Source organism: Vombatus ursinus, unplaced genomic scaffold (genome assembly GCF_900497805.2).
Source record: "Vombatus ursinus unplaced genomic scaffold, bare-nosed wombat genome assembly UNPS02014812.1, whole genome shotgun sequence".
NCBI classification, from domain to species: domain Eukaryota; kingdom Metazoa; phylum Chordata; class Mammalia; order Diprotodontia; family Vombatidae; genus Vombatus; species Vombatus ursinus.
Window position 1 is genome coordinate 61,566,336 of NW_020954590.1, and position 23,329 is coordinate 61,589,664.

The 23,329-nt window shown below is 36.9% G+C and overlaps 1 protein-coding gene across 2 annotated transcripts in view; it reads right to left on the reverse strand.

Moving 5' to 3' along the window:
* LOC114053895 (desmocollin-2-like) overlaps positions 1-22,377 on the reverse strand; it is a 42,700-nt gene extending 20,323 nt beyond the window's left edge. Inside the window, exons 1-6 of one of the 2 annotated variants that reach the window (XM_027877013.1) lie at positions 22,176-22,377; positions 15,850-15,934; positions 10,134-10,333; positions 9,739-9,858; positions 3,273-3,428; positions 2,283-2,427 (exon numbers count right to left, since the gene is read on the reverse strand). In XM_027877013.1, coding sequence (XP_027732814.1) covers positions 2,283-2,427; positions 3,273-3,428; positions 9,739-9,858; positions 10,134-10,333; positions 15,850-15,934; positions 22,176-22,244 — 775 coding nt within the window. In that variant the 5' untranslated portion in view covers positions 22,245-22,377. The remainder of the gene's footprint in view (positions 1-2,282; positions 2,428-3,272; positions 3,429-9,738; positions 9,859-10,133; positions 10,334-15,849; positions 15,935-22,175) is intronic. The other variant, XM_027877014.1, reaches the window with a different exon arrangement.
* Between the last annotated feature and the right edge of the window lie 952 nt (positions 22,378-23,329).

Sequence of the window (23,329 nt, forward strand, 5' to 3'; positions counted from 1 at the left end):
GCTCCTTATATTTAGTCAACCACCAAGTCTGGTTAAACCTTCCTTTACAAATTCATCCTTTCTTCAATAATCCAATTGCCAGTTTTTACTTCAAGCCCTTATAATTCTCTTCCCTAAATTACTAAAATAGTTTTCTCCCTGTTATCCTTTCTTTCTTTCCTCTGATCCAGGGGTCATTAAAAATATAAAAACCATTCTCAGCTTAAGGGCCATACAAAACAGGAATGGGCAAAGGCTATAGTTTGCTGACCTGCTCTAATCCATACGACATAGACTATTGTCAGATCTTCTTTAAACAATATTTTCTTTATGTCATTTCTCTGCTCAAAAAACTTTGTCAGCTAGGTAGCACAGTAGGTAGAGTGCTGGGCCTGGAGTCAGAAAGACCTGAGTTCAAATTTTAGTTTAGCTCCTTACTACCTGTGTGACTTTTAGCAAGTCACTGAACCTTTGTCTCAGAGGATGATAATGGCACCTTCTTCACAGGGTTACCATGAGAATCAAATGATAACATTTGCACAGCACTTAGAGTAGTGCCTGGCATATAGCAGGTACTTCTCCCCTTCCTTCAAAAAATTTACAGGGACTCCCTACTACTTGTTGCATTTCCCAAATCTTTCTTGCTGACTTTTCAAGGCCTCCTAAAACCTGGCTCTACCCTCCTAGTCCAACCTTATTTCTCATGAAATCTTTCACTGTAAAATGAAAGTATTAAATTACAGGGTTATTTTTTAATGTAAAGATTCTATATTCATTCATATGACCTTGCTCACATTATTTCCCTTTATCTGGAATGCCTTTTCCCCACTTCCCTTCAAAATATTACTTATTCCAAAGGCCAAAGTCAAACTGTCTTCTCTGACCATTCTAACTCACTAAGCCTTCTCCTATCTCTGAACTCTTATTGTGCTTATATTCTATAATCACACTATTTGCAGTACTGAACAGAGTATTATCTTGCATTATTTAGAAATTATTACATGTTCATTAATAATTTATTTGGCTTTAATTATTATTAATAATAACACTAATAATCATCATTCACATTTGGATGTAATACTTAGGGTTTACAGAGCACTTTTCTTGGTAAAGTTGTTCAAGCAGTATTAGTCACATTTTACAGATGAGGAAATTGAGGTTTGGAAAGTCTAAGTGATCTGTTCTCTGTCATGTAGCTAGCAAGTGTAGGAACTTGGACACAAAGCTAGGATTTGGGCTCCCAGACTAGTGCTCTTGGTACTTATCATATTGCTTCATTCCTTTATAAAATATTCAAGGGGAAGCTGTGGACCTGTACCTTCTGCCATTCTCGCCACAGCAAAAGAAATTGAATTTGTCATTTTCTGAACCCCCTGGGCCTCATCAGTACCATAATTGAATTCTTTCTCCTATACATGTTGTCTCCCCCATTAGAACAGAAACTACTGAGGGCAAGAATTGTCTCAATATGTATTTGTATTTACAGAACAGAATAGCATTCAGCACATAACACTTAAATGCTTTTTCATTCATTTACTGAATAAACACTTAGCAGTAGTCATATTCTACCTCTGTTATCCCTCAGAGAATCTAGCACTGTATCCATATCCATATACATATTCAGTATGTCCAACATACTCAATAGTAAGTTGAGTTTAATAAATCTATTATATTTTAAGCCAATACTATTTTTTAGAGTTTTGATTTATGTAAGTTTACTGCTGTCAAGTAAAAAGAAACATTTCATTTCATTTTTACTAAGTACTCCTGCTTTCAAGCTTCAGGGGGTAACCTCCTACTGTTAATATTTCAGTATTTGGTGAACATATGCGCACTTCATAACATCATTAATTTTGCTGATATCCCTGTCCTATGGTCTTTGTCTTTCCAAACCAAATAATGCTATTTAGGGGCCAGTATCATTTGTTAGCTTCTATTTCCTTTCATCAATTTACTTGATGTTCTCCAGATAGTTCTAATTCAATTACATCTTTATTAACTAATAGTAACAAGAAAGAAACAAAATCCAAGCTATAGACTAAGAAATTTTTTTAAAGAAAAAAGTTAATATCATGTCTGGTAAACCTCTCTGGAGTGCCCAGTATTTGTTCACTGATCTTACCACAACTCATTAGATAGACATTTTGATTAATCAAAGAGCCCATTTTTGGGTCTCATGCCTCAGAATCACCATTTTACAAAATACATATTTTCTCCTAAGTGTATTTCCTTTACCTGCAATAATACAGGTCACTGAAATACATTCTATCTTAGTATAATCTGTTGTTAAAAGATATGCTTACCAGCTCCACAATTTTCAAGAACTTCAAATTGATAAGGGTTTTCAGTGAAAATTGGGTAGTTGTCATTTTCATCCTCAACTCTGATTTCAAGGGGTAGTGGAAGGTCTACAGAATAACCATCTGGAGTTGATGCATAGGCAATTATCTATTTAAAAAAAAGGAAAAAGGGAGGAAAGAAACATATCTTTAGATCTTTAATATAAAATGTAACAAAACCTAATGATTCTAGTTTTAGGAATTATAAATATCATAGTCAGAGAGGACTACATCATTAAAATGCATTAGTTTTTAGACCTGTGAGATATACACTTTTATATTCAACACACATTTATTTACAATGTATATGACAAACAGAAATTATGAAATGACATTATGCATAAAAATGGCTAGAATCTGTAAAATCAGCAAAACGAATTGTATTGCATGCTTTGTTCTGGTTAAGAGAAAAAAATAGAAAAGAAATATATTCAAGAAATTTGAATATACAATAAAGGTTTTTCTAAATAAAAAAGTTTACAAAAAATGATAGATAATTCAAAAGTAAAATCAAATTAGAAGTGTAATTAAAAGAAAAATGGTTCTGGAAAAAATGAATAAATTAGAACATGCCTGTGTATTTTAAAGTTATTATCTTCAAAATGGTTATGACAAAAGTATAATCTTAAGTTACCTCTGGATCTGTCAATTAGAAGAATTTAGATAAGTGGCTGGGCTGTGGGTTGTTGTTTTTTTTTTTAATTCCCTCATATCATTTTGTTTAGACTGAAAGATAAAAAGCTTAAAGACACCAATAGTGGTCATCCAGCCTTTGTTTGAAGTCCTCCAACGAGGGAGGTCATACTAACTTGCAAGGTAACCCATTCTACTTTGGGATGGCGGTAAAGGTTGAAAAGTTTTCTTTTCATCAAGCCAAAGGAAAAAAAGGGATGGTCTGCCCACTAAAGTAGAACCACTGTAACTCCACATAAAATTAATAATTTTAATATGTACCTCGTAAGATGCACATTTCTCACGATCTACAGGACGAGTAACAAAGAGGTTCCCAGTATCTCTCTCTATGTAAAACAAATTTAAAGGTTCTTGATCAACTCCAGGCCCTCTGATTGAATAATAGACTGTGTAATTCTGTGCTGAGTCAGACTGGACCTATAAAGAAAAAAAATGAAAGAATCAAGATAGAATGAGAAATGACTAAGTGTACTTTTGATCAATATATTATCTTGTGAGTTATTACAACATTATATTTGGTGAAAAAAAGAATCTCAATCAAAAAGTGCCATGTAATAATCTCTAAGGTATTAGGACAGTGACAGCATAAAGGTAACACTGAAGATTAACAAAATAATAACAGATTTTAAAATGACAAAACCAAAAGATTAGCAGCAGATTACCAAATAAGAAATATAAGAGTTGTAAAGCAACACCTCAGTTTGTCCAGAATGTTTGAAGAATTAAGATTCTGGATACCTGTAGTTAAGCTCCAGTAAATTTTTTCACTTCAAACTTTTTAAATGGAAAATTTCTAAAAAGTATTATACACTTTGCTTCCATTAATTGTTGTGTGAAAACATGAGGTCAGGTGAAAGATTGCTACAGGGAGTCAGCTGTGTCCACAAGAAAAATATTGTAAATGGGATAGCAAGTGAATTGATTTATGGGAGAGTTATTAATTTGCATCCAGCTTCACCAATGCCTTCAAAGGTGACTTGAATAATGCCTCAACATGTGTCTGTTACATCTTATTGGGTCTGGTTATATTTAGGATATTATTGCAAAATATCATTGGCTACTAAATTATCAGAAAACTATTAAATTATGAATATCAATTATTGTACTGTGTTATAAACATATTTGGCTGTGTGTTTACTAAGCTATACTCAAGAAAATAATTCCAAAGAAATAATAATTTACATAGCACATTAAGGCTGGTGGAACACTTTATATACACTAAGTGCTTTGATCCTTACAACACTGTGAGTTAGATAGTACTGGCAGGATTATCTCCATTTTGCAAGTGAGGAAACTAGGGCTCAAAGAGGCTTATGATTTGCCAGTGGTCGAATGACTAGGAATCATGAGCATTGGGATCTGAACTCTCATCTTCCAGATAATGAGTACAACATTCTCTCTATCAGACCATGTTTTCTTGCCAATTGCTTCATAAAAGCAAATGATACATGAATAAGAATAAACTTATTTATTGAATTGGACCCCAGAAAATGGCAACATCACCATCTTTTCAAAAATTTACAAAATTTAGAATTGAAAGCATCTTCAGGGATGCCTTAGTTCAACCTATGCTTAAACAAGATGATAATAATAACAGAAGGAAGCCCTCTATAATAGTCCTGAAAATACAGCATAATGTATTAACTTGAAGAATTCTAGTGAAGGAAAACCCATGTGACTTTTTGAGGCAGTGATATCAAGCTGGCTTCAGAACAGTTTTCACCCACTGTTCCTAGTGTTGCACCCTGAGGCTAAGAAAATGTATAATCTCTAATTCCACAGGACAGCCTTTCAATACTTGAAGACAATTTTTTTGCCTACCCTCCCCCCACCTGTCTTCTCTTACCTAGGCTACACATCTCTAGTTCCTTCAACTAATTCTCATCTAGCATGACCTCAAGGTCTTTCATAATCCTGGCTGCCATCCTTTGGATACCCTCCAGCTTATCAATACCATTCCTAAAATGCACATACAGAACTGAATGAAATACTTTGTATGGTGGCCACTTTAAAACTGGATTATTATATCCATAGTCCTAACAAAATCTTAACTTTTTTGGCCAATGTATCACACTGATTATTCTTATTGAATTTGTAGTTCACTAAAATCTCCAGACGTTTTCAGATGAACCATTATCTAAATATGCCTTCTAATCTTAAACTTTTTTGGACCCAGCTGTAAAACTTTTCATTTATCCCTATTAAATTTCATCTCAGCAGATTCAACCCAGTGATGCAACCTGCAGAGATCTATTTTGGATCCAGGGTGTTACCTATGCCTCTCATCTTGGTTCCATTTACAAATCTAATAAGAATGCCAACTAAAACTTTATCTAAGTCACTGATAAAATGTGAAAAAGAAAAGCACAGAACTAAGCACAAATCCCTGGGGGCACTACACTGGAGACTTTCTTCTAAGTCTTTATTTCTAATCATTTACAAAATTTGGAATCTATCTATGGATTTGTCCATAAAATTCACAACAGAGTCATTGTCAAATGATTATCTAAGATAAAAGCAAATTATGTCTACAACATTTACCCTATTTATCAGTCTAGAAACCCTATCAAAAAAGGAAATGGCATGAATCAAATATAATTTGCTCTTAATGAAGCAATACTTGGCCCTTTAGACTCACCGCTTCTTTTTCTACATGATAACTATTCCTTAAATACTACGCTGTAAGATTCTGCCCGAAATTGAATTCAAATTCACAGGTCTATATAGGTCGCTGATTCAATTCTCTTTCTTTTTCAAAAATTAGAACATCTGTACTTCTCTAGTCCTATGGCACTTATCCCATTCTCTGTGGTCTAAGATGACATATAATTACTTAACTATCATATTCATAACTTCTTTTCATGCCTCTAGATGTACTTCACTGGAACATAATGACACATATTCATCAAATATAGCTAAGTACTTTCTCATTATTTTCCCTACTTATCTTGAGCTTCAACTTTTTTATTAGTCATTTTTTGCTCTGGTCTTGATAGTCTATGTATCATTCTTGTTGCAGAGAAAACAGAAAAAAAAGAATTGATTGGTTCTACCTTCTCTCCCTCATACTCTATCATCTTGTTCATTATGAAGTGCCATCCTAGATCTTCTTTAATCCTCTTTGCCCCCAATATAGCTTCAAAACAACCTTTTTTGGGGGGATGCTCCTTATGAATGCCTAGCCTCAGCTTATTCTGAGCATTAGTTCTCTTGATATTATAGGACTATATGACAATTTCGTGTTCATTACCTGCCCTTATTTCCATCATCTACACATATTGTTTATCTTGTTTTGTTTTAATCTAAGTTGACTTCTGAGTATCTTGTAAATTTACTCTTGCCTCTTTGAACAATTTCACTTCCTTTGTGGAGTTATATCTCTGGGTCTTTGGCATTTCCTTCTTACTAGCTTCTAGGTTGCTTTCTCTTATGGAATTTTAGACCATGGTATCCCACCTATCCTCTCTCTGAGCCCTCTGAAACATACTCGTCAAATTTGTGGTGCAGGTCAGATTGTCCCCAGCTTTTTCACCTTCTTTCTTACAAATTCTAAGATCAAATGACTATTTTCCCCATATACTGAATCAAAATCTAAAGCAGTCATCTCCTAAGAAATTTTCTCATTCTCCATGAACTCTTCACTACCTTTTTTTTTTTGGCAAGGCAATTGGAGTTAAGTGACTTGCCTAGGGTCACACAGCTAGTAAGTGTCAAATGTCTAGTGTGAGATCAGATTTGAACTCAGGTCCTCCATATTCCAGGGCCGGTGCTCTACCCACTGAGCACTTAGCTGCCCCTCTTCACTATCTTTATCAGTGTCTTTTGACTTCTTAGGAACATTCAAAACACACTGTCTTAGTGAAACTAAAATTTAAAAAAATCACATGAACTTCCTTGTGAGCTTTAATCCATTCTTCCTACAGTAACTGTGTTAAAGAGGTAAGGAGGAATACTATTCCTTGCCATTTCAACAATATGCAATGACATTTTCTAATCCTAATTATAAAACTTTCAAATTATCTCTCAACAATAGACATTTCTGTAATCATAAATCAGTTCAAATTTTTGTCCCTAAATCCTCAACAATGTTTGCCTTTGGACCTACATAGCATCTTTAGTACCTGTTTCTCTTCCAGTCATAGACCACCACCCTAATTCAGGGCCCCACTCATTGTTGTGGAAATGATTGCAATAGCCTCCTTGTTGGTCTCTCAAGCCTAAAGTCCCTCTACTCTCCAGTCTCTTCTTGTACAACTACCAAAGAAATATTCCTAAAGCACTGTTCTGGTCGCTCCCATGCTCCAAAACCTGAGTGGCTCCCTATTATCTCTAGGATAAAATACAAACTTCTCTGTTTCATATTCAAAGCCCACTGAAATTTGGTTCCAGCCTACCTTCTTGGTATTATTATGCATTCTACATACCACGCAAATTACCATGCATGCTCTTTGGTATACACAGTATCTTATCTTCTGTCTCCTTGCGTTTGCACATACTTTTCCTTCTCCTTAAAATGTATTTCCTTCTCACCTCTCTGCCTCTTAGACTTTGTGACTCCCTTCAGGCCTCAGCTTACATATTTCTGCTATATAAAACCTTTCCTGATCCATGCCCAAGTTGTTATTGTCACTACCACCACCACTCTGTATCCTCAGAAATTATTTGTCTTAAATATATGCTATATTGTATTTTATTATGTATTAATATAAGTGAAAGACAATTACCTGCATGCATACATATAGCATATGTCTCTCCATATGTCTATATGTATCTATTTCCACTTACATGTGTACAAGTTGTTTGCCCTCATGAAATGTAAACTCCTTGAAGGTAGAGACGGTTTCATTTTTTATTTTCTATCTCTAGCATCTAATACAGCACCTGGCACACAGTTGGTACTTAATAAATGCTTTTCAATTGACTGATAGAATTCCAAGTACAAGCCATATTAAAATTTGTATTGTTTACATTAGAATAAGATGAAAAGCCTTATATGACATCAGCATGATGGCATCTCATGAAATCTCTTTTGTAATAATATTTCATATTCTTAATGGCACTCATCCAAAGATTGCTAACATTATCTAACACTCATTTCAATAAGATACTTAAAATATTTCCAGAAATTAACTCTGATCACTGGAAGAGGATTGAGGGAGGAGAATACCATGATAATCTAATGAGTGCCTTTTCAGGTAACTGTATTCTGCTAAGATGATCTTTCATTCACTGAAGATACATAACATATTATGGAACAAATTAGAGAAGAAAAAAAAAAGGAAAACCTTTTCCCATTTAGGTGAGTGTGTAGTACCTTAGAAACCTCTAGGATAATTACATTTTCTCATCATTAAAGGTTTTGTTTTATGGGAACCCATACATAGCATTAAGACATGTAATAGCAGTCAATCTGTCTTTAATCTTTGTAAACCTGAGGGCATTTTATTCACTGGCACCATCAAGGGCAAGTATAATCAAAATAGACTAGTTTTGGCAACACTATAAAATGTTACCAAACATAGGGTATCCCCTAAACAAAGTTCTATAAAAGAGCCACAAAATCTTTCTGCCTATTTAGGTTCCACAGACTATGTGGGATCACACTTTAAAACACTGGGACACATATTTTCAAAATTCCTACTGGGTGCAAAGAACTATGCTAAGGATTATTATGCAAAAACAAAATGAAAGTCTCTTTGCTGACAGAATTTATGTACTACTGCCTTTTAATACCATGTCTAACTTTGACATTCAGAAAATACGTATAATTCAAACTTAAACTCCTTGGCTTTCAAAAATATTTTACTTTTCCACACTTATTCAAAGATAGCAACACTTTTTGATTGGAGAATTCCCATATCAGAATGGCACTTTAATTTAGTGAAACTACACTTGTGTACATGTACATATGTATGCACACATGCACATAAACACATACATAAACTATATTTGTGAATATTGTTATACCTGTGTACATAAATACATATTATATATGTATGTGTATATGTATGTATACACACTATGAAATCATATCTTAGCTTGCCAGTATGCCAGTATATATGTCCACAAATTAACACATTATATATTACCACATCACTCTCTAAATGTCATAATGCTAAACCAAGTAGGATTTTGCATAAGGATTTTTGCTTTGAATAATTTTTTATACCTCCATTCATATGCATCTTTGCTCCCTTCCCATTCATACTATTTCTCCATCTCATTTTCTTACACCAAGATCCCATGGTACCCTTCTCTAATTCCTACCCCACTTTTGTTCTCCAGTGTGATCTCTCCTTTGAAAATTTTATTTTTTGCTCTTCTCCTGTTAAGACACAGGATTTGGCTTTTATATTCACTGCCAATCAATAACAGTACTCCCTTTCTCTAGTAGACAATCAAAATGCATACAATTTAAATTTTGCATTTTATTATTTCTGACAGTGTCCATTCTCTGAGGCTTCTTTGTTGATTTCTGGGAGTCACTTTCATACTATGAAGTTTCATGCACCTAGCAATCAAGATTTTACTACTTTATGAAAGGTGGCAAAAGCTTTTCTAAAAAGAAAATCCAAAAATATATATGTCATGTGTACCTAAATACATAGGTCCATAAACACACACCACATATAAAGAGGGTAGCCATGATATATTTAAGTGATTGAAAAGTCAGCGTCCAAGTTGCAGGGATATGAAGAACTGTAGAATTAAGCAAAAATGTAATTACCTGTTGAAGAAGCATGGGGAAAGGACCTAAAGAGTTCTCCTGCAATGAACAAGGGATAGGAGCCCATCTTCTCTTGGCACGCTTAAGGACTGTTTCTCTCAAATGTCTTTTCTTCAGTACCTGGATTTAGAAAACAGAGAAAATACACATGTGAAATCAATGGCTATTTTTCCAAACATTAGACTCTCCATAAGCAACCTGTCTCATAAGAACCAAGAATGAGATGCAAGATTGATGAAACAGAAGAGGAATGAAATAATAGCAACTTGAAAAATCTGGCCAAAAGTCAACATCATGCAAGGGTAGGCAACAGGCATAATTCACCAATAAAGAGACAACGTAATGATGAAAAGCAAATAATACACATTGAAAAATATTGATATGTTCTTTTATACCTTCTTTTGATATTCTAGTAGGACAACTAGATTCTTCTGTTCTCTTTTCTCTGTGTTGGAAAGTAGAATAGTAAACATTCTCTTCTCAGGAGACAACACAACAGGATTGGTTGTATACACCGAACCATCTTTGAAAATTCTGAAGTGAGGGTCACTTGAATGGATTATATTTGCAGATGGAAGGCACTCATCTAGATTAACTAAAGGAGAAACAAATCACAGCAATTTGTAAAATGCAAACAAAAGCAAAATATATTTTACAAGGAATTATGTGGTCTTTATAGCATAATGAGTTATTTGAAGATCATTCTCCTTCATAGAAAAGATGGAAACCAAATTCAAGTTGTATGATTCTCCTTTCTCACTGTTCACAAGGCAATTAAAAATGGATCTATCTGTCCCATATTGTTCTTTTTGTTCCTGATATACCCTATGTTGTCTTTAGCAGTTTTTGTAAGCTTCAACTCATTTTGCATTTTTCCCTTACTGATATTATTCTTATAGTTCCATGGTATTTTTTATATTCATCCTTAGTTTCATGATCATTCTGTCTCTTTTGTTCTTCTCAACTAGGTCTAGTAACTGAACCTGCAATATCTTTAGTACAATGGACTCTCAGTTAAGGAAATTCTCTCAACCATTGCAGGTTAGCATCCTCTTTAGAGCTTTAAGGACTGTTTCTCTCAAATGTCTTTTCTTCAGTACCTAGTCTTAGAGAGCTGCTCAGAGCACTGGGAGGGTATGTGAATTGCTCAGGTCACACAACCAGTGTCAGGTGGCACTTGAACCTGATGGGGTGTTTGGGTGTTGTTGGATCCCAATTTCTCCCTGGCCTCAGAAACACTATCCCTGCCAGTTTCCCTCCAGCCCAAGGACACTGTGCCTAGCAATTACTCATGAGTGGGCCCCAGCAAGACACTTATCTCTCTCCCTAGTGACACACAGCTGAGTGAGAGGGTGCTGGGCTGCTTAAGCCCCAGCCCTAAGATCATGTCTCTGGAGGCCTCCCAATTTTTAGTAAGCTCCTGTCCTGTGAGGAAAATTTTCTCTTGTTGCAGAGCATTCTCTAATCAGGATAGAGAGAGAGGGGTGCCTGGCTCAAGGAGTTTTGTCCCTGGCTGGCCAAAGGACTCTTCCTCCCACCAGATTCCCAACTCCCTTTGACAATTCCCTCCCTGTCTGGCATACTCCCTACACTTTCCCATCCATAGCTCCCAAAAACACCTGGACTTTTAGATTACCTAATTAGTATCCCTAGCATTCCTTTCCCATGCCCTTTTCCATATAAACCCCAGCTCCATCCTCAGACTCTCCCAGGCTCCTTAAAAATTTTTGCCTGCTATATAGCGTTAACAATAAGTCTTTGCCAACTTGACTCAAAGAATGCTTGAATCTGTGAATTCATTCCAGATGATCCTGTCCTGTACTCCGGTCTTTGAGGGGTCTCAACCCCTCAGACCATAACACACCCATGTTGGTAGAGAGAGCAAAGGCACAGAATGCTTCTAGGAAACTATTGCAAAAATTTCATCAGATGGTAACAAAGGCATGTAAAAAGAAAGGAGAACACTAATGTGGAAGAGGTTTCAGAGCTAGAATCATCAAAACTTGGCAACTGAACAGATGGAGGAGAGGAAAAAGTCAAAGTTAAAGTCAAAGAATCTGGTACCATAGATGCAGATGTGGCACACTGGAGGCGAATGGTGTAGTGGGAAAGGCATGGAACTGTAAGGCAGAATCAAAGCGACAAATGTGAAAACACACATGAATACACTGAAGTAATTGTGAAGAGCTATATTAATGTAAGTTAGCATAACATATGCTCCTAATGCTTCCAGGAAGTTTTCTGGAAGTAATAGATCAGTAGGACAATGGGAAAGGTAAAAAATATATGCAGGTGTACATTTTCCAACATTCCCAAGTGTTTTTTTTTTTTCTTCTTGGCCTTGAGAAACTTGTGAGGACCATTAGGATTACCTATCATACTATTATTTTTGTAGTTGGTGATATTGTGAAAAGATATTAATTACTAACATATATTAATAAGATGATAATGATTACAATGATGATGATGACAATGATGATGATGATGATGATGATGAGAGTACCACTTTTCCCAAGGTTTCTTTTATTAAACTGCCAACAACAAAAAAAAGATATTTTGGGGGGGTCAGAAGTCAGCCAAGAGTATCCATTGGAAAGTAAGCTTTCAGAGTAGCAAGTTAAGAATTTATCAAATGCTCTACTGTTAGTGGAATGAGAATGCTGATCTCAAAGTAGAAAGTTAAAATCCTCTATTAATGCTTCAAAATATTCTTGATCCCAATAGTGTGGGTACTCCTTCAATTGTTACAAGTAAAAAACCCTTCCACCCTATGCTAATATTTTCCCCATATTTCTATAAATTCTTCATAAAGGAAAAATCTAAAGCCTTCTTCAAATTCTTTTAAATATTTGGTGGGGACTAGTACAACACTTGGGCCGTCTTGTTAACCCTCACTCTCACTACATGTTTGGACCACATAGATTTCACAGTCTTGCTCAATGCCCAACTTCACAAGGAAGTCATATGCATCAAGGTAAATTCTGACATTTGAAAAGGCAAGGTCAAATTCTTCACAAAAACTACCCGCCTTGCCCCTATTTCCAACAGATGTTAATCTATAAGTTTTCATGATCTTCATGGTGGTCTGCTTATTTACGAGTACTCTGAAGTAAGATGACCAAGTGTTACATGAAATGATTCTTTTTGTTCCCTGTTGGCAAACATTGACTCTTTCATCTAAATCTATTTACTTCCCACATTGTGTCCATCCATACAATTCCAATTTACTTAGGTCTTTCTGGTTTTATTTATAGTGACATATTGTTATATTTATTTATAGTGACAAGTTGTTATTTAGTTCCACTGTTAGAATGTTAATTCACTGGTCACAGAACAAATATCCTATATTTAGAGAACCAACAGTTAAATTAATATTGGTAGCTATCCTAAATAACTGTGATTCTTGGTACTCTCTTCTCCATTATCTATCACTGTGACACTTTAACTGCAAACATAGGAAAAGGGATTTAGGGCTGATTTGTATTTTTATTAGTTTAAAAGGTTATTATGAACAAAAAGTTCATCATCTAGCTGCCAGGTTGGTGATTGGCCTCTCCACATTAAGCTAGGCAGATTCTTGGACACCTGTTTACCCACAGGACCATGCCTAAAGTTCCACTTTACCTTGGGTTCTGCTGACAGAGTCTTTGAGGAAACAAAATCAAAACTTCCAAGTCACATAGTGAGGTATTTGAGTGGGAGATTCGTTGAAGTCTCACTTTACTTTCTTTTTTTAATATGGACCTGTTATTTAATTAATGTAGGGGACTCCCTGGTAAGCAATTTCCTCTATCAATGTAGACAAGCACGTATTATAGTCATAGGGAGTTGTCTGTTACACTAATAAGTCAGTGGGCTTGCCCAGGGTCACAGATTGTATGTGCCAAAAGTTGGACCTGGACCAAGGACTTGCTGGTTCTGAGGTCAGCTAGCTGAGGTCAGCTACTCCACCACAATTCTGTCTTCCCACTACTTCAATATCTAAATGTTGAATATCTGTACATAACCTTCACTTATGTATTACTAAGGAAAATCACTAACAATGACTGATTTTTAAAGGCAAGTTTTGAAGGATAACTGAATTGTTTTTCATTTAAGATAGCTTCTAATTCATTTCTATTCTTAATTCCAAAGATTAGTCATACCTAATAGGTTATGGCCCATTTTGGGCCTTGCAAAGGACCTGACCCAATGACAATAAAGAAAAGAGGAAAAAAGAAAAACCAAACTTCTCCACTCAGAGGATGTCTGGTTCCAACAGAGTACCCAAAAGAGAGAAGAGACCTAGGTTGACAAAAGCTAGTCCTCATAATTAGGAGAGAAACTAATCTGCTTTGTCTTGGCTCTTATGTAAAAACACAGACCTACTTGGAAGGGCTGGGGATAGAAGTAAGAAGATAGGGTTTTGACTTTCCATATAAGCAGCCCCTCTCCTCTAGACCCATGTGTGCAGGCTGAGTTCAGTTCTGAGGAATCTCTGGATTCCTCTAATACATAGGGAACTCTGACTGAATGTCTGGGGGAAAATTTCCAAAGAGTTCAAGAAACACAGAGAGCATCCAAAATCTCCTCAGTGAATCCTTACAGCACATAGATCAATCTAAATGGATTTCTGAACTCATCTCACTAAGGCAAACAGGTTAGCTTAAAGGAAAATAAACTGTAAAAAGCTCCAAAGAGGTGTGAGTCTCCCCAAAAGAGACTTAGCACTTGGGGTTATTCACTGAGGATTTCTAATATAGTAGGAAACATTATCCTAACGCCTTGCAGCCCATAAGGATCTCAAAAAAAAAAAAATGACTGTCCTCATGTTTAGCTTTTCTATTTATATCCTCAGTGACAGCAAAGCACAGTGCTTTGCATATAGAAAGCACTTAATAACTGTTTTATTCATTTGTGTCACAAAAAGGAAAAAAAATGTGGTTGAACTATTACATTATAGTCTAGGTGAAGTGTTAGGCACCACTGTCCTTTGGAATAGAAAAAATAATGAACCAATAATATTTAATAGCCTTTTAGAGAAGTGATTTTTTCCGCTAGGATAACATATTTGAACTCAAATTACCTTTACAATGCCATAAAACTACATGTACAACAAAAATAAGTAAAAATAAATAAATAAGCCCAGTGTATGTAACACTGGCCTCAAAGTCCAAAAGACCAGGACACAAGACTCATTTTTAACTTAAACCAGCCCTGTCCTTGACCTCTCATTGTCCCAGACAGCTAAGAATATAAGTTATAGAACAGTTGCTTATCTGTTTAGTAAAGGGAGTTTCCAAATTAAGAGTTCTCTGTACTGATAAAAATTCGCAGGTCAGAATTCAATCCTATCTTCCCCCTCAAAAATAAAAAAACATCCTCACATTGCATAGCCTTTGAGTTATAAAACACACTTCTTCCAGCAACATGGCAAGGTAGAATGTACAAATAATATTATCGTACATTTTACAGATGAAGAAACTGAGGTTCTGAAAATTTAAGTGACTTGTCCAAAGTCATATGGTTAGTAAAAACCTGAGTCAGAACTCAAACTCAGGTCTTCTGACCCCTAAATCTAGTGAAGCCTTACAGGAAATCATCTAACATGTTATATAAAGTGTAATTTGAGTTTGCAGTCACTGACCTAAATCATATATGTATTTTAGACACCCTCTCCATGCCAATCAAAAGTTTTAAAAGTAATGTTTTTCATCTTCAAAACAAAATTTTTGAAAGGCAAAGTCATTTTTCCAGATCTCATTTACAAGGAAATATTTTACTACAAAAATTCTATTTTATTAAAAATTCAGAATAGTGCCTTCCCCCCCATAAAAAAACCCAAGTATCTAGAGACCTGTAATTCTTTTAAAAGTTAGGGGATGGAGGGAAAGTAGCTCACCTAGGAGACATACAATATCTAAAAGAGTATTCACCACCCCAAAAATGAATCCTTACACTATGAAGCACAAAAGTTTTGTGAAAATTATACTCATTTAAATCTACTTCTAACTGATTCCCATGCTAACTCCAAAGATCTATCACCTAACAGTTTCCCTGACTTCAAACATCACAGTTAAAGAAAATATATCAAATTACAGGTCAGGAAAAATTTCTCTTTCATTTTCTTACCTCTACCAACAAAAGTCTCAGCTTCAAGTTTAGAAGGAACAGAAAGTGTCACCCTTTTGCAGGCTTCACAGGAAAAACTCAAGACCTATAAAGAAAATCAAAATTAACTATTGTTTGCAACTATCCAAGGAGAGGTCTTTCATTATTGTTCAGTTGTGTCTGATTGTTCATGATCTCATTTGGGATTTTCTTGGCAAAGATACTGGAATGGTTTGCCATTTCCTTTGCCAACTCATTTTACAGATGAGAAACTCAGACAAATAGGGTTAAGTAACTTGCCCAGAGTCATATAGCTAGTAAGTATCTGAGGTCAGATTTGAACTCAGGAAGATGAGTCTTCCTGACTTCAGGCCCACCACTCTATCCAGTGGGCCACCTAGCTGCCCAATTCAATCACTTGAGCAAACTAAAATGGAAGGACAGTATTTGGAAGGGACATACCTGGAAAAGGTATATGGAATAATAAAAGGAAGCCCTAAATTCTGGTCCCCTCTTCTACTTAGTAGCCATTTGACCTCTAGCTATTCACAACCTCTGAATATTCTCATTTGTAATGTAGAGATGTTTGTCCTGAATACCTTAAAGTGTTACAAGAATCATGAAAGCATGTCCAAAAATGTAAAGTGTTACACAAGTGTACAGTAAAATGTGGTGCATGTTTAAAAACAGGATGAATGTGGAAGAACAAAAATCCATATAATAGTTCTTTATTTATAATTGGATTCCTTCCATGGCTAATTTAAAAAATTATTGAATATGATCTTGAAGAAAATAATGTGCCAAGGATGGCAGCCAACACTAACATGGTTTAGTGGCTGCTTGCTGCCAGATATAGACATACAATGTCACTTTCAATCTCTCCATTTGTATGAGCTGCCTCAAAAATCAGAACTAATGTTACATTGAATACACACATAGGGATAAAACAAGACAGATAAGCTTCAAATATTTTGAAAGTTGAAAGTATATTCAGAAATTTACTGAATTTTGTTCTGTCTAGTCCTTTCCGACTTTTTTCAAAAGTTTTCTTTGTTTTGAAAGTTTTGTAACAGCAACAAGGGCAGGGACTGTTTACCACCTTGTCTTTGCAGCCCCAACTTGTAGCATAGTACGTTGCCCCCAGAAGACATTCACCAAATCCTTGTTGAATTGACTTCGATCTGATCACAAGAGCAGTGTGGTATAGTGGAACAGGAGTCAGGAGAACTGGGTGACTTGGGTGCATTATTCTACCTCTCTGGGACTCTGATTCCTCAAATGTACAATAAAGGGGTATAAAGCTCTTCTGGTTCTAAATAAAGTTATCTGTTCTATTTCTTAGAGAGTCGGGAATACTTTAGTGTTTAACCTAGACTCATGATTTCATTAGTATACAGAGTGTTCCCTTGTAAAGAAATATCCTCCACTAATGAAGATTTTAAATTATTCCTTAACTTACAGCCTTAGTGGGCAGTGAGAGGTTAAGTGACTTACCCAGCAAGCATCACACAGCCAGTATGGAGCAGAGTCTGACCTTGAACACAAGTCAACTTGACTGGGGAGGCTAGCTCTGTATCTACTGTGCCAAGTTGACACAATGTTTAGTAAAGAAATTATAAACATTTTATAAAGTTCATAAATATAGATCAATACTTTAGAAAATTATTTGGTTCAAAATTGGCTTTTCAACAAAATCAAATGAGTTTTCCTTCCAAATTCTCATATACCACAAACCTACAATGTATATTATAAACAGATCTAACTTTGTCTTACATTTTTACCTCTCAAGATTATATAGTATCCTCATTGGTGTATTTGCAAAATTACTGTTGTTCTTCAGTTGTGTCCAACTCTTCGTGACCCCATATAAGGTTTTCTTGGCAAAGACACTGGAGTGGTTTGTCATTTCTTTCTCCAGCTCATTTTATAGGCAAACAGAGTTAAGTAGCTTGCCTAAGGTCACACAGCTAGTAAATGTCTGAGGCCAGATATGAACTCAGGAAGATGAGTATTCTTGACTTCAGGCCTGGCACTCTATCCACTTCACCACCTATGGGGTATTTTTTTTCCTGTCTTTAGCCTCCTTTTGCTATAGGTCTCACAATGAAATCTTCAGGTCTGAAATGTCTCATGGATGTTAAGAATAGAAATAAAGGACGCTTTTCCCACACAAAACTCGCCATATAAAATCTCAGCAAAGTACATTTCTGTGGATTTTTAAAAAGCTATATTTTATAGTCCTAACTCTACCATAATTTAGCCATATATCAATTTAAATTATGTGAAGCATTTCTACCTCTCAGTACACAAAGCAAAATTAACCCAAAAAACAAAGCATAGCAATTGTTTGGGCATCATTCATTATGCATATAATAGGTTCAGCTTAGAAGTAAAAAAGTATTATGTTCAGAATCAAGATGACCTGGATTAAAATCCCCATTCTGATATTTGAATAGCATAGTGATCCTAAGTCATTAGTTAACATCTAATGGCCTCAGGCAACTTTTTAGTATTTATAACTCATCTATGATGGAGTGAGTTTACTATCCAATATATAACTGCATAAGTGTACCCTATAGTATTCAGAGCTATGTATGCATATATCTTCTTTGAAGGGCAAAAATATTTCAGAAAAAGTGAAACAATCTCTCACATTTATATAAGTTTACAGTTATAAAATTGTAGGCAGCTAGGTGACTCAGTGGATAAAGCACTGGGCTTGGAGTCAAGAAGAGCTGAGTTCAAATCTAGCCTCAGACATGTAATAGTTGTATGACCCTGAGCAAATCACTTAACCTCTATTTGTCTTAATCCACATGGCAAAATACTGTAGTATTTTTGCAAAAACAAAACAAAACAATGGACAAAATATGGACAGTATATTCTGAGCCAGGAGTCACAAAGAATTGGACACAACTGAATCACTGAAAAACAGTAATTACACATTAACTCTAACTGAGAATCAAAAACTCAAGGGATCTCCTTTGGGCTCAATTTTTAAACAAACTTGCACAAAATCTTTTGTACTCTTAATACTTCAGTTTCCTCAACCATTAAAAAGAAAGAGTTTTATTTACAATAACTGTCTCTTATTTTAAAGGTATATTTTTAAAAGTAAGTTTTCAAAGCAGTTTGAGCTCCTTGGAAAAGGTACCATATAATTAGTAATTAATGTTATTTTATAAATTTAAGAATTAAGTTTTTTTCAGAGCCAACCTGGATGTAATGGAAAGAACATTTGATTTGGGCTCCAGAGAGCAGAGGAATCACCTTAGGTCAAGCACTTAGCTATGTGACCTAGGGCAAATCATATAACCTTCCTGGGTTAACTGAGACTTTCTGGGCATCAGTTCCCCTGCAGGGGTTGAACTAGAACAATCAAGGGTAGGGAACCTGCAGCCTCAAGGTCCCATGTGTTCTTCTAGGTCCTTGAGTGCAGCTTTGACTAAGTCCAAGTTTTACAGAACAAAGCCTTTCATTAAGGGGATTTGTTCTGTGAAGTTTGGATTCAGTCAAAGGGCCACACTTGAGGACCTAGATGGCAACATGTGGACTTGAGGCCACAGGTTCCCCGCCCCTGGATGATCTCCAAGATCCCTTCCGACTCTAAAATGTTATGATTTTGATGATATTCTCTTGATTCTGGATAGATATTGTAACTTTGTAAAAAAAAAAAATATATATATATATATATTTAAGTAGAGCAACAATTAAGAGTAACTTTGGTGGGGGGGAGTGTTTGTTTGGAGCTTCTTGGTTTGGGTTTGGGTGCTCTTTTGTTTCTTTGCTTATAAGGTCCCTGACCTTTTTGTCAGGAGTTACTTTTCATTTTGCCTTGAGATTTTTGGGTGGTTTAATCCTTGACAGAGAAATCCTGAGTAATGGAAAGGACACTAGTTTCCCATTAGAGAACACCACCAAACCAAGGTGGAGAATGAGGTGTGGCCATTCTTTTGCTATTCATATTACTCTTCTAATAACAAAACCTGTCATAGTTCAACTCATCCTTGTCAAAGCCACAAAACCTCAAAGATTAGAAAGGGAACAGAGTTTGTGGGAAGAATTCAGGGGTGGAGGAGAACAGATAAATCTAGCCTATTCAAGTAGTTCATACTTGGCCAATAGCCAGCTTTTGAATGCTCAACAAATGATTGAGACTGTGATTATATGTATGCTTTAGGAAATCCAGGGTTCAAACTAGAAGCCATCAAAAAAGAATTCTCCTGAGCTTTGTCTAGAAAGAAGTAACAGACACTAGGCTTTGCTCACAGTTGCTCACATAAGCAATCTGGTTGCATATGAATTCCTCCATATATCTGGAGTTTTCATTCTCTCTCTTCTGTTTTCCTTATATTTTTCTTATTTACATCCCTGTTGTACCCACCCAGTAGAATGTAAAATCCTTTTTATTCATAGGGATTTTTTTTCTTTATATCATCATTGCCTTGCACAGTGCCTACTGTATAGAGAAATATTTGTTGAATTGAAATTGAATTGAACCCAAAGTTTATGAAACACTGATTTGAATTCTTATGGATAAGTGAAAACCCACAATGTTCACATATAACTAAATTACTCTCCATTTGCCAAATATAACATAATATAACATAATGCCAAATGCACTACCTTTAACCATGGACAATTCTTCTAAATTATTATATAATGTAGAGAGGGTATGGAGATTAAGATAACAGTTTGACAAATATTGCATGTTGCCAATATGTGTGACATTTTTATGAACATATCAAAAACATTCATTGAGATCTGATGACATTTCTGCACATGTAATAACCACTCTAAGGTGTAAAAGTTGAGAGTTAACACAAATTTTACTGCAAAGGTGAAATATATGATCCATACAAATAGTTACACATAGGAAAATCATTTATTATTTAGGTAACTTTCCCTAACCATTCTAGAGCTACTAACAAGCTCCTAACAGGTCACACAAATATTCTTATTTCAAGACTCAAAAAATGGTGATGTGGACACTTTATTAAGTCATAAGTAGACTCATATCTACTTGTATAAAAAATAAAAACAACAACAACAAAAAAAAAAGGCAGAGAAGTAGCTGAGTAATTCAGATGTTGAATGGTTACTCCTACACCTATTCTCCACTTGGTTTTCTCAATAATTGCCTCTTTTCCAAAATTATCCACAGAGCTCTTCAGATGGTCTAAATTTAATACAAGTCTACTCTGTTCTCCAGATAAAATCACTCAGGTCAGTTACCAAAGGCCCTGTGAATGCTTCTGGATTCACTCCCCTTTCAGGATGACATTGGCCTCAAAGCCTGAAGCTCCACCAGAAAAAGCATTTCCTGAGACTAAATCTAGGACGCTGCCAAACTCCACATCTTTCCGCTGAGCTTTTCTCTTCTCATTTGTCCTCTAGCCCCAACTAATTCTACCAGCCGGTCTCCTTCCTCTTCCCACAGGCTCTCCAAGTCACCTTCAGATCAGCTCACCCCAGCATCTGCCAACCCCTTTCCAAAACTGCAAGAGAGGAGAATCACTAGTTGAAGTTCAGGGGAAGAGATGGGTGATAACCTCACTTCCGAAAGGAACATCAAAATCTCCACAACTACTCCCTCCCTTCTCCCACCCCAGCTTTCTTTTACCTGGGGTTTAGAAGTGACCTGGAGGGAGAAGCTCCCAGAAACACTGCTGCACTCTTGGGAAGAGGTATAAAAACAGCAATCGCTCTGATACCAGCCAAACACCTCAAGCAGCAGTCCCTGACCCCCAATCCTGCGCCCCGACTCAAGGGGTGATTTAGTACCAAAGCAGTAGAGGAAGGAAGTCAAACAGCAAAGGGCAGTGTATATTGGTACAATAGAATGAGTCAGAACTCTCTCCAGAGTCAGAGTTCCTGAGTTTAAACTTTGACTCTTGACAATTAGTAGTTGGATGACCTTAGGCAAGTCATTTAACCTCCCTGGCTCTCAGTTTCCCCATCTGTACAAAGAACAGAGTACAAAATGGCTTCTAAGGCCCCTTCCAGCATCTAGGCTCTGACACGCGCTCATCCACACCCTATACCTAGAGGCCACAATTTGGGAGTCAGTCAGATGCTTTTATCTCCAGCTACTTAAACTGATTAAAATCTAATAAAGATATCCGTTTGCCTCCAGATCCAGAAACCCGGTTCTAATTCCTCTACTTACCCTGGCTCACCTCTCCTCGGATCTTGTCCAAGTCTCACCCCGTCCCTCCTCCCCAATTCCTTCACGGGTCCCCGACCCCAGCGCTACACATCCATCCTCTGGTAGGGCTCCCCGGCTGGCTCGCTGGGAGCGGTGTTCGCATCCTCCCAGGAGCGGGGTGACCCGCAGCCGAACTCACCAAAAGGGTCAGCAGGAGCAGTCGGAAGCCTGCTGTAATTCGGAAGTGCTCCGGCCCGTTTGCGGCCATCGGGGCGGGATCCAGGGGCAAAGAGGACTCTGAGGCGGAGGGGACAGGCTGGAGAGGGCAGGCAGGTGGGGAAAATTAGGGTCGAGCGGTGGCAGCCAGGCAGCAGAGGGTGGGAGCCTGGCCTGGTGCAGGTGTAGGTGCTGCTGCTGCCACGGCTGCTGCCCAGGTGAGAGTGAGCCCAGGAAGCAAGAAGTGGCAGTTGCTGCTGGAGGAGGAGCAACAGGGGTGTAGGTTTTCTTCCTTGTTTCTCTTAAGCTACCAAGCATCTCCGGCCTTTCTGCCCAAGGGGCTTTTCTCTCCGACCCAGGGGTGGGGCCTCAGAGCTTCTGTAAAACAGAATGGCCCCTCCTTTGCATTTAGTCAACTCTTCCTGACACTGAGAAAGCCACAGGTGGGAACTCCCTTTTGCTGCCACTCACCTTGCAAAAAAAAAAAAAAAAGTTTTTTAACCTGCTATGGTTTTTTCTTCCTCTGAAGAGCAAACGCCACCTACTTTACACAGACACACACACACACACACACACACACACACACACCCCACTCGTTCCCGAGCTAAGGATTATTAAGACGCCCTGCTCCAAGCAGAGATACCAACTTGTAGAAGAGACTCATTCAGGTGGTAAAGGAGTGGAGTTGAGGCGGTCACTAAAGCTGGCTAGCTGGCTCACAATCTTGCGGTGATCCACTTTTTTCTTTGCTGTTCCCTTCCCCCTTTCTCCTTCCATTGTTTAACTCCCTATCCTTTAAGTTCACCTAAGTGTGTCTTAGTTCACAGGCTTCAAGTTCACAGGTTCAAGTTCCCTTAGGTAAAGGGACTTTCTGTCCTAGCTACCAGCTGTGGAACACTCGATTCTGGTGCTGGCTGGAGCCCGTCTTCTCACCTTGCGCTTCCGGGTGCAGTTCCTGCTCTTGGAACTTGAAGGTTAAAAAAGGACATCAGAGATTTCTGTAATTCATAACTAAATGTTCAGATTCGGAAAGGGCATTGGAGAATCATGTAGGTCCCTGGGTGTGGCCTTTTGACTGAGTCCAAGTTCTATAGAACAAATCCTTTCATTAAGGGGATTTGTTCAGTAAAGTTTGGA